A 17,141-nucleotide genomic window follows, 5' to 3' on the forward strand; every position below is an offset into this window, starting at 1 on the left:
GAATGCTTAACAATGTGTTGTCTGCCGGGTACACATCAGTACCATTGACAAAGTTAGAGGGAGGTGGAAGGTCCTTAAAAATTATTGCAGGGAACTAGGAAAGAAACTGAAGGCCAGGCTCTCCAAGGTGGTGTTTTCAGAAATACTACCGCTGCCACAATCATCACTAAAAAAAAAGACAGCAGGAGCTTAGGGAGATAAATAAGTGGCTTAGAAATTGGTCCAGGAAGGAAGGGTTTGGGTTCATGGACAACTGGGACGACTTCTCTGTTGGCTCTACGGTACGGGTGGGCGTAGCGGTGCTTGGGAAAAAAAATGGATGGAGGAGCTTTTAAATTAAGACCTGGGGAGAGAGAAGGTAGTTGTGCTAATAAGGGGATAGAGTAGACAAAGTGAGAAAGTAGGCTTTATTGAAGATTTGGGGGTGGGGGTCTGGGATATGCTGGCAAATGCAAGAAGTCTTGCAAACAAAATGAATGAACTGGAGGCTTATGTCGGTCACAGAATACGATGCGGTGGGCATTACAGAAACCGGGCTGGATGAAAGCCATGACTGGGTGACAAACGTATAGAGTTGCAGTACATTTAGAAAGCAGAGGAAAGAAAAAAAGTGAAGGTGTATGTATTTTCGGAAAATCCAACTTAAAACCTGTGCTCAGTGACGACATTGGGGGGAGCTTCGACAGTGTAGAGTCAGTATGGGTAAATGTACATGTGGATGGCAGCAATGGAAAGCTGCTAATTGGAGAATATAGCTCAACAGATAGAGGATGAAATACTGCAACAAATTAAAAAGGCTGCAAATAGTAATAGTGTCCTTAATATGGGGTATTATAACTATCCAGACATTTAGTGGGAAATAGAATCTTCTGGTTGTGCTAAAAGTTCATGTCAACAGTTAAGGACAATTACCTCTTGTGATGTTGTGATATTTTGTGTGGGCTATCATTCTGTCTATATTCATATTTTTACTGATTTTCAGAGTGTTGTCTTGTAGCTCTGTATCATTCTGTGTATTCCCTCTAATGTGACAACACATTATTTAGTCTTAATTATCCAGACGTCTATTTTCAGTAGGCCACGAGAAATACACCATTATCTTTCTGTTGGCTTTTGAATTGATGTGTTTTTCTTTGGGTGGTCAAGAAGCACAGATTATTATTTGTCATCTCTGGAGGACAGTGACTCAGGGCAAAGACACAATGACGTTTGCTGATATGCTATATGGAGACATATCTGGACTGTATCTGTATTCCTGGACTATTTTTATCCTCTGTGTGGTCGATTGTTTATGAACCTTTTGGTTTTGCGTGTAATAAAGGTCTTGGGATTGGTTCACTCAGCTCTCCTCCTGTTGATTGTGTGATACTGGAGAAAGACCCGATTAATCCTATCTCAGCTGGTAGGAGAACCAACCAGGGGAGATAACCTGTTGGATCTGGTTCTGACAAATAGACCAGATACAATTTCAAATTTACAGGTCAGGGAGCATTTGGCAAGCAGTTACCATAATATGGTAAGCTTCAATGTAATTTTCAATCAAACATTCAAAAGGGGAAAGGCAAAATCCAGGGACTTTAGGAAAGCGAATTTCAACAAATTAAGGGAAGAGCTTAATCGTGTAGACTGGGAGCATGTCATGGTATACCGAACATAAATGGGGCATGTTTATGAAAATACTACTAGAATCCTGTAGAAAATTCATACCCTCTTTTAACAAAATGTCAAAGAAAAAAAACATTATGGATAAATAAGACAGCGCAAAGTTTAATAAGACAAAAACAAAGGGCATTCAAAATCTTTAAGGCTGAGAATACAGAAATTGCATTTCAGGAGTATAAAATCTAAATATGAAATGTAAAAAAAGAAACCAAACTAGCAAAGTTATCTACAGAGAAACAAATCACCAGCGACATTATAATAAATACCAAAAATTTTTATAAATACCATCTTTATTCTTTTTGGCATTGATGTATCGGCCCTTAAAAGACAATAATAAAATAATTATAGAGGACAAAGAAAAGGCTGAGATATTAAACAGGCACTTTTCATCCATGTTCACCATTGAACGGTCTCATCCAAGGATCTTTCAAAAAGGCAAAAATCAAAGTTTACCACTTGATATAACTAGTTTAACACAAAGAAGTATGCCTACGGCTGAGCAAATTAAACATTGACAAATCCCCCAGCCCAGATGACATTCATTGACAGATATTGAGCTCAGTAATTGACAGACTGCTGTACCTCATTCTTAGACTCTCTTGTAACATGGGTGGTGCTACAGGATTGGAGGATAGCTGATGTGGCACAGAAATTCAAGAAAGTTAAGAAGGTGTATCCAGGCAACTACCGTCCAGCAAGTCTGACATCAGTAGTGTGCAAAGTTTTTGAGGGCATCGTAAGTGATGACCTGCAAATATATATTGCACGCATAATGAATATATTATATATTCACATATATACATAAAGGGCTGTGGAGTCGGTAAGCCAAACCTCCGACTCCTCAATTTCCATGACACCGACATAGACTCCAACTCCCTCGTACATGGCTTATGTTTAAGTGATAAATTTACTGTATAAATTTACTTATGAAAAAATATTCCCCACAAACCTCATTCAACTACTGTACCTAATTTAATAATTTAGGAGTTGGTCTATTTTACACCGACTCCACAACACTAATATTATATATATATATATATATATATATATATATATATATATATATATATATATATATATATATATATATATATATATATATATATATAATCAAAAAAATAAAGGCAGCACTCAAATAACACATCCTATCCTAGATCTGAATGAATGAAATATTCTCATTGAATACTTTGTTCTGTACAAAGTTGAATGTGCTCACAACAAAATCACACAAAAATCATCAATGGAAATCAAATTTATTAACCAATGGAGGCATGGATTTGGAGTCACCCCCAAAATTAAAGTGGAAAATACACTACAGGCTGATTCAACTTTGATGTAATGTCCTTAAAACAAGTCAGAATGAGGCTCAGTATTGTGTGTGGCCTCCATGTGCCTGTATGACCTCCCTACAACGCCTGGGCATGCTCCTGATGAGGCCGAGTATTGTGTGTGGCCTCCACGTGCCTGTATGACCTCCCTACAACGCCTGGGCATGCTACTGATGAGGTTGCGGATGGTCTCCTGTGGGATCTCCTCCCAGACCTGGACTAAAGCATCCACCAACTCCTGGACAGTCTGTGGTGCTATGTGACGTTGGTGGATGGAGCGAGACAGGATGTCCCAGATGTGCTCAATCGGATTCAGGTCTGGGGAACGGGAGGGCCAGTCCATAGCTTCAAAACCTTCATCTTGCAGGAACTGCTGACACACTCCAGCCACATAAGATCTGGCATTGTCCTGTATTAGGAGGAACCCAGGGCCAACTGCACCAGCATATGGTCTCACAAGGGGTCTGAGGATTGCGGTTTTGACTCTGTATTTTTATGTAGCGTCAAAACCGCAGCGGCCAGATGTTCCAGCATAGTGGATGGGATTTCTAGAAATCCCATGCCCACTATGCGTTTTTGAGCACATGCGGAAAGTGACATGAGGTGCGGTTTTCAGATGTGCAGCATGTCTATTTCTCTTGCGGAAACGCATGCGGATTTTCCCCATAGACTTGCATTACATGAGGAAAATCCGCTTGCGTAAAAACCTCATGTGTTTTGTGTGCGTTTCCGCAGCGGAAAAGCTACATGATGATCAATAAAGTTTGTTTTAAAAAAAAAAACTATTCTCTAATTTCAACATGAAGCCATGAAAACCACATCAAAAAAAGCATGCGGCAAAACCGCATGTAAAAAGGGCACCAAAAAACACAAGTAACCTAATTAGCATATTAGGTGCGGAAATGGTGCAGAAATTCTGCTGCGTCAAAACCGCAGCAAATCCACACCGTGTGCACATTCCCTGATAATTCTGCTCTAGGGATTGCACATGGACCAATTCTAGCAAGTGCACATAGCTGATTTTTCATGCGGGCAGATAGACTAGATAGAAAAAAATGTCACGGCATGAACCACACCGCTCCATTGTTTGGGGCAAGCACGAGGAGCCATTCTCGTCTCCAATTTTCTGTCTGAAACCAGCCTTCTAAATACAAATAGCCCATTTCCAGCCTTCCCTTCATGCTTACTTGAGAAGAGCACCAATGTACAAAAACATTATTCCTAGGGTGTATATAATTATAATATTATTTAACAGAAATACACAAATATTTGACTGTCCAGTTACAACAATACCCCCACTAACTTTACTTTAATAAGCATGATCATCAGAATGAGTCCCAATGCTTATATTTTATGACTAATATAATTGTATATAAATTAAATTCAGAAACCCATGAAATAGAGAAGTTAGAGTTCACTCTGACAATTGCACTTTCAGCCCATAGGATATCCTAAAGAGCAACAGAGCGCACAGACAGCATTCAGCTCAATTGTAGTCTATGAAGCCCAAGTCTGGTGGAAAAATTACAGTACGCCCTATTCTGTTCCTTTTTACAAATCAGACTACTGACTGTAATAGCAGCCAGCGCTGTTACTCCTTCAGTACTGGCAAGAACATGGAGTATCTCACAGAGCCAATCACAGGCAGAATTCAAAAGTCAACTTTCTTTTCATTGGCTATGGGTAAAATTTGCATGGCTGTAGAATTTATTGTATCAGTCACTTCTGCAAATAGAGGATGCTCCTGGCTCAGTGCAGCGGATGGGTGAAGGTGCTGCCATCCTTTTTTTTAGGCAGACTGCGCTCAGACTGTAAGACCTTCATTGATGACTTGCTCTGATGTGGCCGCTGTACCCCATTTCATTGATTATGTTAACAGCAACCCATACAATCTGAAGTGTACTCATAAATGGCATTGGGACACTTCAATTATTTTGGATCTGAAACTAACATCTACACCCAGATTCTGACAAAAATGATACTTTAGCATTTTGTAAACCAATAGCAGGGAACACTAGTGTGAATGCAAGCTTGTGTTACCCCCAAAAAAACATTAAAAAGTACTGTGTTCCCATAGTAGGGGTAATATAAGCACGTAGGAATTGCTCAAGTGACTGTATGTTCCATCCGGAAGAAAGTTCAAAAAGCTATGGAAAAGTGAAATGGCTCCTCAGCCCCCAAAATAAATTCAGAAAAGTCTCTGCTTCAAAATGCAATTACCACTCTTCCTTCTGAGCCCCAGTGTGCTTAAACCACATTTAGCATCTACATGTTTGGCAGTTCTATAGCAAGGAGAGCCGCCTAATTTATGGGTGAGTGTCTCCAGAAGCACGAGCTGGGCACTAGAACGTACTGGTCACTACAACGGCAGTTTGCAATTTTCACTCGGCAACATCAACTGCTGCTTTTTTTTCTGGAAAACAACAATGGAGTCAAAATAGTCACTACACCTGTAGATAAATTCCCAAAAGAGGTATAATTTCCAAAATGGAGTCACTTGAGGGGGGATTCTGCTCTTCTAGCACTTAGGGGCTCTTTATATGGAGTCTGCAAACTATTCTAGGAAAATCTGTTCTCCAGAAGGAAATAAGGGTCCGTCCCTCCCGAGTCTCGCCATATGGCTACGCAGTACTGTACAGCCACACATGGGGTATTTCTACATTCAGAAGAAATTGTGGGACAAATTTTGGTGCCATTTTTTACCCATTTCCCAATGTGAAAATGTAAAATCTGGGACTAAAAATGTAATTATTTTTTCTTCACTACCCAACAGTATAGAATTAGAGACACACCTGTCGTGTCAATATGATCAATGCACCCCTAGATGAATTAACTGAGAGGTGTAGTTTGTAAAATGGGGTAACTTATGGGGGTTTTGCTGTCATGGCATTTCATGGGCTCTGCCAATGTGACATGGCACCCTCAAACCAGTCCAGCAAAATCTGAACTTCAAAATTGTGCTTCTTTCCTTCTGAGCTTTGCACTGTGCCTCAAAAGCAGTTTTTGACCACATATGGGGTATCTGTGTACTCCGGAGAAATTGCACAAGTTTTAGGGTTTAATTTCTCCTGTTACCCTTGTGAAAATATGGTTTTGTAAATTTTGTCGTAAAAATTAGAAATTGCTGGTGAACTTTTAACCCTTCTAACTTCCTAACAAAAAAAAATTGTTTTAAAAATTGTGTGCTGATGTAAAGCAGAAATGTGGGAAATGTTATTTATTAACTATTTTGTGCGACATAACTCTCTGGTTTAAGAGCATAAAAATTAAAGGTTTGAAAATTACAAAATTTTTGATTTTTTTCACAAATGAACACAAGTCATATTGAACAAATTCTACCACTATCATAATATGACATGAAAAAAACAATTTCAGAATCAGTAGGTTCAATTGAAGCATTCCAGAGTTATTACCACAAGGTGACACTGGGTAGAAATGTAAAATTTGGCCTAGTTATTAAAGGTGAAAACAGGCTCGGGGGTGAAGGGATTAAATAGTCAAAAGGTAAAAAAAAATATAACGCAAGAAAAAAATGCACTATGTGAATCAGATTTTACAAGGCACATTAATTTTACAGTTTCTGTAAACAGCTTGTGAACTTCATCAAAACACTACATTTGAACAATCTTTATGTACAGCACATAGTGCTGAAGATGTATGGAAACTCAGAAACACAACGGAAAGCAGAGTGAGAGGTCTGAAGTACTGTGGAGAAGCAGTGTGTGGCTGGAAATTGTAATTTTGTCACTCAAGAGGACAGCCCATTCAGCTCCAAGATGCTGAATGCACACAGGGGCGGAAGGAAATGAAAAGTGACACAAAGAAAGAAACCTAATGTTGGACTTGTTCTGTATATTATCAATAGTTATGCTCGTACTGAGATTTGGGAAAAATAAATAGTTATTTCCACAAATGCATTTAATTCAAATGTGATTTCTCAGTCTAAGGGCTCTCTCGCACTTGCGAATAAATTGGATGAATGCAATCAGATTAAAAATTGGATAGCATTTGTACCAATTTAAAACCTGTGCCTCTGTTCTCAATAACTTTTTTTTTTTTTCCCAGCTCCGATCGTGATCAGACTGGAACACAAACACAGCATACTGTGATTGCATGCACTCATATAAGTCTATGGGTGAGTGTGAAACATCGCACTGCACTCGGATATCGCCCGATTCCCGCCAACAGAGTAGATGGAGAAATGTATTTTTCTGCCTCCTCTGCAGCAGTGCTGCAATCCTCTCTGGAGGAGAGATCGGAGCACAGAGCAATGACTCTCTGCTCCTGCTCGCAGCTTTAGCATTGGATACCATACGCTAGTGTGATTCCAGCCTAATTGTGAAAGTAATCACTACATTATAACTGGCTTCACTAGGACACAATATTAAACATCCGCAAACATGATGCAGAAAAAAAAAAGATTCGGTTACGTCCAATGAAAAGATTCATATATTTTACATGGATCTTGTGTTAAGCAAATTTTAAACAAAATTTTTTGCTAAGTGCTTTAACCACTACAGGACCACGGCGGTCCCGCTGCTACTCTGCGGTGACATTCCAAAATGTCACTGCACAGTATCACAGCTAAAAGTGATTATGCAGCTGCGAGAGAGGGGGATCTGGCGGTCATTCAAGACAGATTGAGTTCTCAGAGAAAGCACAGATGGTTTATTATAGTCTCTGCCTTCTCTATCGATGTATACACATTGGGTGCAGAAATAGGAAGCTGAAGGAGCTTCCTCCTCCATACACAGCGATCATGTAATGACTTTGTATATGGAGGGAGCCAAATCTTCTGGGTCATAGGAGGTCCAGATAGCCAGGTTATGCAGCCAAGAGATAGTAACATACTGTAGGTTGAATAAAGACCTAGGTCCATCAGGTTCAACCTTCCTCCCCCTATTGAACTCCCTACACTAACACTACATTAACTTACCAACTAACTAACTGAGACTAGGCCTCTTAAATGTATTACTACCATTTTTATTATTGCTGCTCTTTTCAATTAAAAATGACCCCATTTATAATTTAATTAATTTTATATTTTGTATTACTCTTGTGATTCTAATAATGGTATTACTAAAATCCCTATGCCTAAATCTGTTGATCAAGAAGAAGGCAAAAAACCCCAGGACACATTCAGCCAATTTGCATCATGGGGAAAAATTCCTTTTTGACCCTGAGAAAAGGCGATCAGTCCTAGAACCCTGAATCAAACCTAATTATGATATTAGTTATGCAATTACTATTACCTTTCAAAATGTACTACTATACGTATAACATTTTGTCAAATTTAACTGCAACCCACAATGTTATGTCTATCAAGGAAATAATCCAGCCCTTTTTTTAAAGCGGTTATAGTGTCTGCCATTACTTCCTCTTGTGGTAGGACATTCCACAGTCTGACTGTAAAGAACCCTTTCCTGTTTAGATGCCAGAATCGCCTTTCTTCTACCTGTAATGAGTGCCCTCTGGTCTTTAGAAGGAATAAGTCATGTGCCAGTACTTTGCACTAACCAAACATTTGTACATATAAACAAAATCCCCTCTGAGGCGTCGTTTTTCTAAACTAAACAAGTTCAACTTATTCAGCCTCTCATCCCTTGTAATAATCTTTGAATGGACCAACGTCTAAATATCCTTTTTAAAATGTGGAGCCCAAAACTGGATCCAATATTCTATATAGGGCCTCACCAATGATTTATAAAGGGGTAATAATACGTTCGGATCGATGGATTTTATTTCTCTTTTTATACATCCTAAACTCTTGTTTGCTTTTGCGGCTGCTGCTTGACATTGAGTACTGCTGCTCAGCTTACTTGTAACCAGAATACCCAAGTCCTTCTCCCATTTAATGTACAGTTGTGCTCAAAAGTTAACATACCCCGGCGGAATTTTTCCTTTCTTGGCCTTGTTTCAGAGAATATGAATAATAACAAAAAAACTTTTTCTCCACTCATGGTTATTGGTTGAGTGAAGCCATTTATTATCAAACTACTGCGTTTTCTCTTTTTAAATCTTAATGACAACCAAGAAAGCAAAAATTCTTCTGGGGTATGTAAACTTTTGAGCACAACTATATATACAGCAATAGGATTACTCCATCCTAGGTGCATTACAATTCAATTAAATTCAATGAAGCTTCATTGGCAGGACCAAATAACATTAGTTTTGCAAAAGCAAGTGTACAGTAGGGGATAGAGATTGGGACTATGGAAGTCCATGGCATATCATGGCTCTTTCTCACAGCCCATGGCTCACATACTGCGCAGCTACCTTCACCACGCTCTCTTCTTCCCACAGCAGGATATATGTTTTCTCTTCCTCCTTCATGTATCATGGAATATTTCTGTTGGGCTGGAATCCCACCTTGACCAGTCAAGGTATGTGTGAGGACTCCAGACTTCGCTGCCGTACAGGAGGATTGGGGTGATGATGGAATTGAAGATTTTTAGCCAGACCCTCACTGGCGGCTTCAGATGGTAGAGATTCCTATGGATGGCATAGAAGGTTTTGCAGGCCTTGTCCTTCAGGGTCTCTATGGCTTGTTTGAAGCTCCCTGACTGGTATATTTCCAGGCCCATGTAGATGTACTTGTCAGTTTCTGTGAGAGCACAGTTGTTTAGCACAAATGAAGGGTGCTGGTCAAATCTTGTCTTTCTCTTCTGGAACACCATGCTGTTGGTTTTGTTTGGGTTAATGGGCAATGCCCATGTGGAGCTGAATTTCTCCAAGATTTTCAGGTGGTCTTGGAGACCCTTCTCGGTTGGTGACAGCAGCAGTAGGTCATCTGCATACAGCAGGAATTTCACCTGGACGTCATGGAGTGCGAGACCTGGTGCCACAGAGGATTCCAGGGCAGTGGCCAGGTCATTGATGTAGATATTGAAGAGCGTTGGACTAAAGGCCCCGTCACACTAAGCGATGCAGCAGCGATCCCGACAACGATACGACCTGTCAGGGATCGTTGCTGCATCGCTAATACATCGCTGGTGAGCTGTCAAACAGGCAGGCTCACCAGCGATGAGGGGAGCAGCGATATCGTGGAAAGAATCGTTCCACGATGTCCTGCTCCCGTCCCCAGCCTGCTGCTTAAGCAGGAGCAGGCTGGTAACTATGGTAAATATCGGGTTACTAAGTGCGCGTGTGCCCCTAGTAACCCGCTGTTTACCATGGATACCACTCTGCTACCGTGCGCTGGAGCCTCCGCTCACCGTAGCAGAGTGGTATCTATGGTAAACAGCGGGTTACTAAGTGCGCGCGTGCCCCTAGTAACCCGATGTTTACCATAGTTACCAGCCAGATCGTTGGTCCCGCTGGTCACACACAGCGATGTGTGCTGGCCAGCGGGAGGCCAACGACCAAAAAATGGTCCAGGACACTTTGCAACGATCAGCGACCTCACAGCAGGGGCCTGATCGTTGCAAAGTGTCACACATAGCGACATCGCTGGTGAGGTCGCTGGTGAGTCACCAAAACCGTGACACAGCAGCGATCTCGCTAGCGATATCGCTTAGTGTGACGGGGCCTTTAGGCTGCAGCCCTGTCTGACTCCTCGGCACTGCTGGAAATCAGCCCTTCTTTTCCAGATCACCTTCCACCATTACTCTACATTTATCTACATTAAACCTCATCTGCCAAATGTTTGCCCATTCAGTCATCTTATCCAGATCATTCTGCAATATCGTAATGTCCAGATCAGATTTTAATATTCTACATAGTCCGCAAAAACTGACTTAAATCTCAATCCCATCCCCAAGGTCATTAATAAAGAGGATAAAAAGAATCGGTCCTAGCACAGATCCCTGCGGTCTCCACTGCTGATTATATTCCATTTAGAGAACGTACCATTTATGACGACTCTGTTTACTATCATTTAGCCAATTCCTTACCCATCTGCGTATAGTTTCCCCCTGTCCCTGTTTCTGTAGCTTCAGTATAAGGCTGTTACGTGTTACATTATCAAATGCGTTTACAAAGTCCAGATAAATCACATCAGCTGCATTGCCAACATCCAGATTTGCACTCTTCTCTAATTGGATCTACCGTATACAGTACAGACCAAAAGTTTGGACACACCTTCACATTTAAAGATTTTTCTGTATTTTCATGACTATGAAAATTGTACATTCACACTGAAGGCATCAAAACTATGAATTAACACATGTGGAATTATATACTTAACAAAAAAGTGTGAAACAACTGAAATTATGTCTTATATTCTAGGTTCTTCAAAGTAGCCACCTTTTGCTTTGATGACTGCTTTGCACACTCTTGGCATTCTCTTGATGAGCTTCAAGAGTTAGTCACCGGAAATGGTCTTCCAACAATCTTGAAGGAGTTCCCAGAGATGCTTAGCACTTGTTGGCCCTTTTGCCTTCACTATGCAGTCCAGCTCACCCCAAACCATCTCGATTGGGTTCAGTTCTGGTGACTGTGGAGGCCAGGTCATCTGGCGTAGCACCCCATCACTCTCCCCCTTGGTCAAATAGCCCTTACACAGCCTGGAGGTGTGTTTGGGGTCATTGTCCTGTTGAAAAATAAATGATGGTCCAACTAAACGCAAACCAGATGGAATAGCATGCCGCTGCAAGATGCTGTGGTAGCCATGCTGGTTCAGTATGCCTTCAATTTTGAATAAATCCCCAACAGTGTCACCAGCAAAGCACCCCCACACCATCACACCTCCTCCTCCATGCTTCACGGTGGGAACCAGGCATGTAGAGTCCATCCGTTCACCTTTTCTGCGTCACACAAAGACACGGTGGTTGGAACCAAAGATCTCAAATTGGGACTCATCAGACCAAAGCACAGATTTCCACTGGTCTAATGTCCATTCCTTGTGTTCTTTAGCCCAAACAAGTCTCTTCTGCTTGTTGCCTGTCCTTAGCAGTGGTTTCCTAGCAGCTATTTTACCATGAAGGCCTGCTGCACAAAGTCTCCTCTTAACAGTTGTTGTAGAGATGTGTCTGCTGCTAGAACTCTGTGTGGCAGTGACCTGGTCTCTAATCTGAGCTGCTGTTAACCTGCGATTTCTGAGGCTGGTGACTCGGATAAACTTATCCTCAGAAGCAGAGGTGACTCTTGGTCTTTCTTTCCTGGGGCGATCCACATGTTAGCCAGTTTCTTTGTAGCACTTAATGGTTTTTGGAACTGCATTTAGGGACACTTTCAAAGTTTTCCCAATTTTTTGGACTGACTGACCTTCATTTCTTAAAGTAATGATGGCCACTCGCTTTTCTTTACTTAGCTGCTTTTTTCTTGCCATAATACCAATTCTAACAGTCTATTCAGTAGGACTATCAGCTGTGTATCCATCAGACTTCTGCACAACACAACGGATGGTCCCAACCCCATTTATAAGGCAAGAAATCCCACTTATTAAACCTGACAGGGCACACCTGTGAAGTGAAAACCCTTTCCGGTGACTACCTCTTGAAGCTCATCAAGAGAATGCCAAGAGTGTGCAAAGCAGTCATCAAAGCAAAAGGTGGCTACTTTGAAGAACCTAGAATATAATATTTTCAGTTGTTTCACACTTTTCTGTAAAGTACATAATTCCACATGTATTAATTCATAGTTGTGATGCCTTCAGTGTGAATGTACAATTTTCATAGTCATGAAAACACAGAAAAATCTTTCAATGAAAAGGTGTGTCCAAACTTTTGGTCTGTACTGTATACTCGCATATAAGCTGAGTTTTTCAGCACATTTTTTGTGCTAAAAAAGCCCCCCTCGGCTTATACTCTGGTGTATAGTAGAGTATATAGAAATTCCATTGGTGGATAGTGGGGGGGTGCAGCGGCGGAGGAGCGGGGCACACGCAGTAGCCGCTGCTGCAACTACCACGTGTGCTCGCTGCTAAAGGGAATATTCATTCTCTTTAGTAGCGGGCACGGAGGAGCGCTGAGCCGCAGCTCCAGTTGACAGTGCCCGCTACTAAAGAGAATGCATATTCATAGTCCCAGCGTGGAGAGGAGTGAATATGCCGGCAGCTCACATCAGTGTCTGAGAGCATATGGCAGTGACGTCATGCGCTGCTCAGATGCTGACATGAGCTGCTGCAGCAGAACAGAACGCAGCGCTGGAGCAGAGGTGAGGAAGGAAGGCGAGTATAAGTGTTTATTTTTTTGTGTGTTCAGTTATGGGGCAATGCACACCAGAATTGGGGGATGACGGTGCCACGCATAACAGGATTGGGGGATGAGGGAGCCACGCATAACAGGATTGGGGGATGAGGGAGCCACGCATAACAGGATTGGGGGATGAGGGTGCCTCGCATAACAGGATTGGGGGATGAGGGTGCCACGCATAACAGGATTGGGGATGAGGGGGGCCATACACACCAGGATTGGGGATGAAGAAGCAATACATACCAGGATGGGGAAATTTACCAATAGCTGCTGCATTTTCCACCCTAGGCTTATACTCGAGTCAATATGTTTTCCCAGTTTTTTGTGTTAAATTAGGTACCTCGGCTTATACTTGAATATATAAGGTAATATACCATCTCCAAGAGGATGAAAAAAAAATATTAAGATGTTGAAATGCCACCCCTCCCAAACTCTCTTATGACCTTATGGGTGGGCCCTATGTATAAAACAAATGAAAACTAAATGAATAAAAAAAAAAAAGATGGAAAAAGAAAAGTGATCTCAGTAGTCTAAAAATGAAATATTTCGTCTTTAATATGCGAACGAAATTATTATTTTTTTTTTTACAACTCTTTTAGGTCATGTTCACACATTGCTTTTTTTCAGTGTTTTTTGATGCTTTTTTATGCAAATTTTCAGCTGCGTTTTACAGTACCAGCTAAGTCTTTAAGATTCCAGAAATCTCATCCACACAGCTTGGTTTTTATTTGATCAGTATTTTGTGCTTTGCATGTTTTTTTTGCAGAAAAGAGCATGTCACTTCTTTCAGCGTTTTTTCACCCAGTGGAAGTAATGTATGGTGAAAAAAAACGCACCAAAAACGCAGGTGTCGGGTTTTTCAGCTTTTTTTGTGCCAAAACCAGAATGAGATTTTTTTTTTCACTGAACTTTATGTACATGCATAAAGAGACAAAAGGACAGTGAAAAAAAAGCAGCAGAAAACCTCCTGGCAAGAGATGAGGTTTTGCTGCAGAAAAAAAAAAAACGCTGAAAAATGCAATGTGTGAACATAGCCTAAAAAGTATGAACAGAAAAACATAATTTTGTCTGGTCGAGAGCAAAAGGTAAATGGCCCAGTCTTGAACTGGTTAAAAAGGGTTTAAAAATATATTGGACAAAAACAGATAATAGTTGAAAATATAAAAATAACCAATCTGTCCTCAGACAGTTGTACAGAGGTAGAAGTATTTGTTCACGTCAGTAATTGGTTGTAGACCGGACATCACCAGTGCAGCCCTGTGAACAAAATGCAGGGGGAGCAGCAGAAAAATGGCCCTTTAGAGGCAGGGGCTTTGAGGGGCTTTTAATGCTTATTTTGGTATTTTCGAGTATTACTTGACTTTTCTACATTTTTTTCCAGAACGGACATTCCAAATAATTATACTGCTTGCTACAACATTATTAAAATTGTTGATAACTGAAAATCTATTTTTATACATGAGAACCGATAAAATAAAACAAAAAAAATGAAGAAACCATGATTTTACTGGCAATGCAAGCTAATGTGAAGGCTATGGCAATATGGAAGATAATGAAATCCACAAGTACTGCAGCACATCTGTGAGCAACACAATCCTGTCAGCATTTTACTTCTATATTTGCTCCGTTTCCTGACACTTAGCAATTTGGAATTCTTAACGTGTTTTTCAGTTGTAAAACTGCACAGCATCCCAGGATTGCCTGTCAATGCAACATCATCATATGCAGCACAGGTCATCTTAGACTTGCAATCAGTAGCAGGGGCCTGGCTAGATTAGCTTTTTAACATCAAACCTCTTGAAATGAGGCACAGTAACCAACTTTCAGTTACTGAACGACAATACTTGGTTCATCTTACCATATTGCTCTGGGACTGAGTAGAACCATACATAGTCAATCCATTGGAGGGAGTGACTGACTGTGCCATATCAGCTTCCACAATTCCTCTGCGGTCAATTAAGCTTAAAACAAAAGAAGAAATATTTCAATAGACCAAAGAGCAGGAAACCAAATTCTCCCTCCTGAAATAAAATGGGAGTACTCTGGGAATGAGAAATAAAGCATGATATCACAGGATGCCATTCCCAGAGTCTTACCTTGGGTTCATTGGTCCACAAAGAGCTGTGCAGCAATTCGTAAAAATATTGCCATAGCTATAAGGGTTATAGTTTTCTTTCCCGCGTTTACTTGACCAGGAACCTTTAATCTGCAATAACAGAGAATAGATTTATTGTAACTGGTGTCTACACAGCAGTACCCAGATGTCCATTCTGGGTGATCTAGCTAGAACTTGTATGAATGTATAATATTTAGGTTTTGCTACTGTAATTTAATCTAGTATAAGTATAGACCCATATTATACACCTTGAGGAAATGCACGACACATCACTAATAGTTATGTTCAGTTTGGGCTTTGCAGGATCAGAAAGTGTTTTCTCATCTTAAAATGTAAAGAAGGCAAACCCCATGAAAGTTCAAGGGTGTTGTGGGGTGGGAGGGTGAGAGCAGATAGAAAAATGTTGAGGCCTGTCAGCATGAGTTTTGACAGAAAAACTATATACTATGACATTATACACTACCGTTCAAAAGTTTGGGGTCACCCAGATATTTTTGTGTTTTCCATGAAAACTCATACTTTTATTTATCAAATGAGTTGCAAAATTAATAGAAAATAGAGTCCAGACATTGACAAGGTTAGAAATAATGATTTTTATTTGAAAGAATTTTCTCCTTCAAACTTAGCTTTCGTCAAAGAATGCTCCTTTGCAGCAATTACAGCATTGAAGACCTTTGGCATTCTAGCTGTTAATTTGCTGAGGTAATCTTGAGAAATTTCACCCTATTCTTCCTGAAGCCCCTCCACAAGTTGGATTGGCTTGATGGATACTTTTTGCGTACCATACAGTCAAGCTGCTCCCACAACAGCTCAATGGGGTTGACATCTGGTGACTGCGCTGGCATAATTTGGAGGTGTGCTTTGGGTCATTGCCCTGTTGTAGGATGAAATTGGCTCCAATCAAGCGCTGTCCACAGGGTATGGCATGGCATTGCAAAATGGCGTGATAGCCTTCCTTATTCAAAATCCCATTTACCTTGTACAAATCTCCCACTTTACCAGCACCAAAGCAACCCCACACCATCACATTACCTCCCACCATGCTTGACAGATGACGTCAGGCACTCTTCCAGCATCTTTTCAGTTGTTGTGCATCTTACAAATGTTCTTCTGTGTGATCTAAACACCTCAAACTTTGATTCGTCTGTCCATAAAACTTTTTTCCAATCTTCCTCTGTCCATTGTCTGTGTTCTTTTGCCCATATGAATCTTTTCCTTTTATTAGCCAGTCTAAGATATGGCTTTTTCGTTGCCACTTTGCCCTGAAGGCCAGCATCCCGGAGTCGCCTCTTCACTGTAGACGTTGACACTGGTGTTTTGCGTGTACTATTTAATGAAGCTGCCAGTTGAGGAGCTGTGAGGCGTCGATTTCTCAAACTAGAGACTCTAATGTACTGGTCTTGTTGCTCAGTTGTGCAGCAGGGCCTCCCACTTCCCTTTCTACTCTGGTTAGAGCCTGTTTGTGCTCTCTTCTGAAGGGAGTAGTACACACCGTTGTAGGAAATCTTCAGTTTCTTGGCAATTTCTCGTATGGAATAGCCTTCATTTCTAAGAACAAGAATAGACTGTCGAGTTTCACATGAAAGTTCTCTTCTTCTGGCCATTTTGAGAGTTTCAGAGAACAAACAAATGTAATGCTCCAGATTCTCAACTAGCTCAAACGAAGGTCAATTTTATAGCTTCTCAAATCAGCCTAACAGTTTTCAGCTGGGCTAACATACTTGTGCAAGGATTTTCTAGGGTTTTCTAAACATCCATTAGCCTTCTTACACAGTTAGCAAACACAATGTACCATCAAAACACTTGAGTGGTGGTTGTTGGAAATGGGCCTCTATACACCTATGTAGATATTGCAATAAAAACAAGACGTTTGCAGCTAGAATAGTCATTTACCACATTAAC

General features: G+C 40.8%; 1 protein-coding gene across 6 annotated transcripts in view; it reads right to left on the reverse strand.

The window, feature by feature from the left end:
- ZDHHC14 (zDHHC palmitoyltransferase 14) overlaps positions 1 to 17,141 on the reverse strand; it is a 184,716-nt gene that overhangs the window by 67,369 nt on the left and 100,206 nt on the right. For all 6 annotated transcript variants that reach the window (XM_073672415.1, XM_073672411.1, XM_073672410.1 and 3 more), the window contains 2 exons: positions 15,220 to 15,329; positions 14,982 to 15,084 (listed from right to left, as the gene is read on the reverse strand). In XM_073672415.1, the coding sequence (XP_073528516.1) occupies positions 14,982 to 15,084; positions 15,220 to 15,329 (213 nt within the window). The remainder of the gene's footprint in view (positions 1 to 14,981; positions 15,085 to 15,219; positions 15,330 to 17,141) is intronic.

The sequence above is a fragment of the Phyllobates terribilis genome, unplaced genomic scaffold (genome assembly GCF_046119375.1).
Source record: "Phyllobates terribilis strain yellow unplaced genomic scaffold, ASM4611937v1 Scaffold_3__8_contigs__length_932513732, whole genome shotgun sequence".
Lineage (NCBI taxonomy): Eukaryota > Metazoa > Chordata > Amphibia > Anura > Dendrobatidae > Phyllobates > Phyllobates terribilis.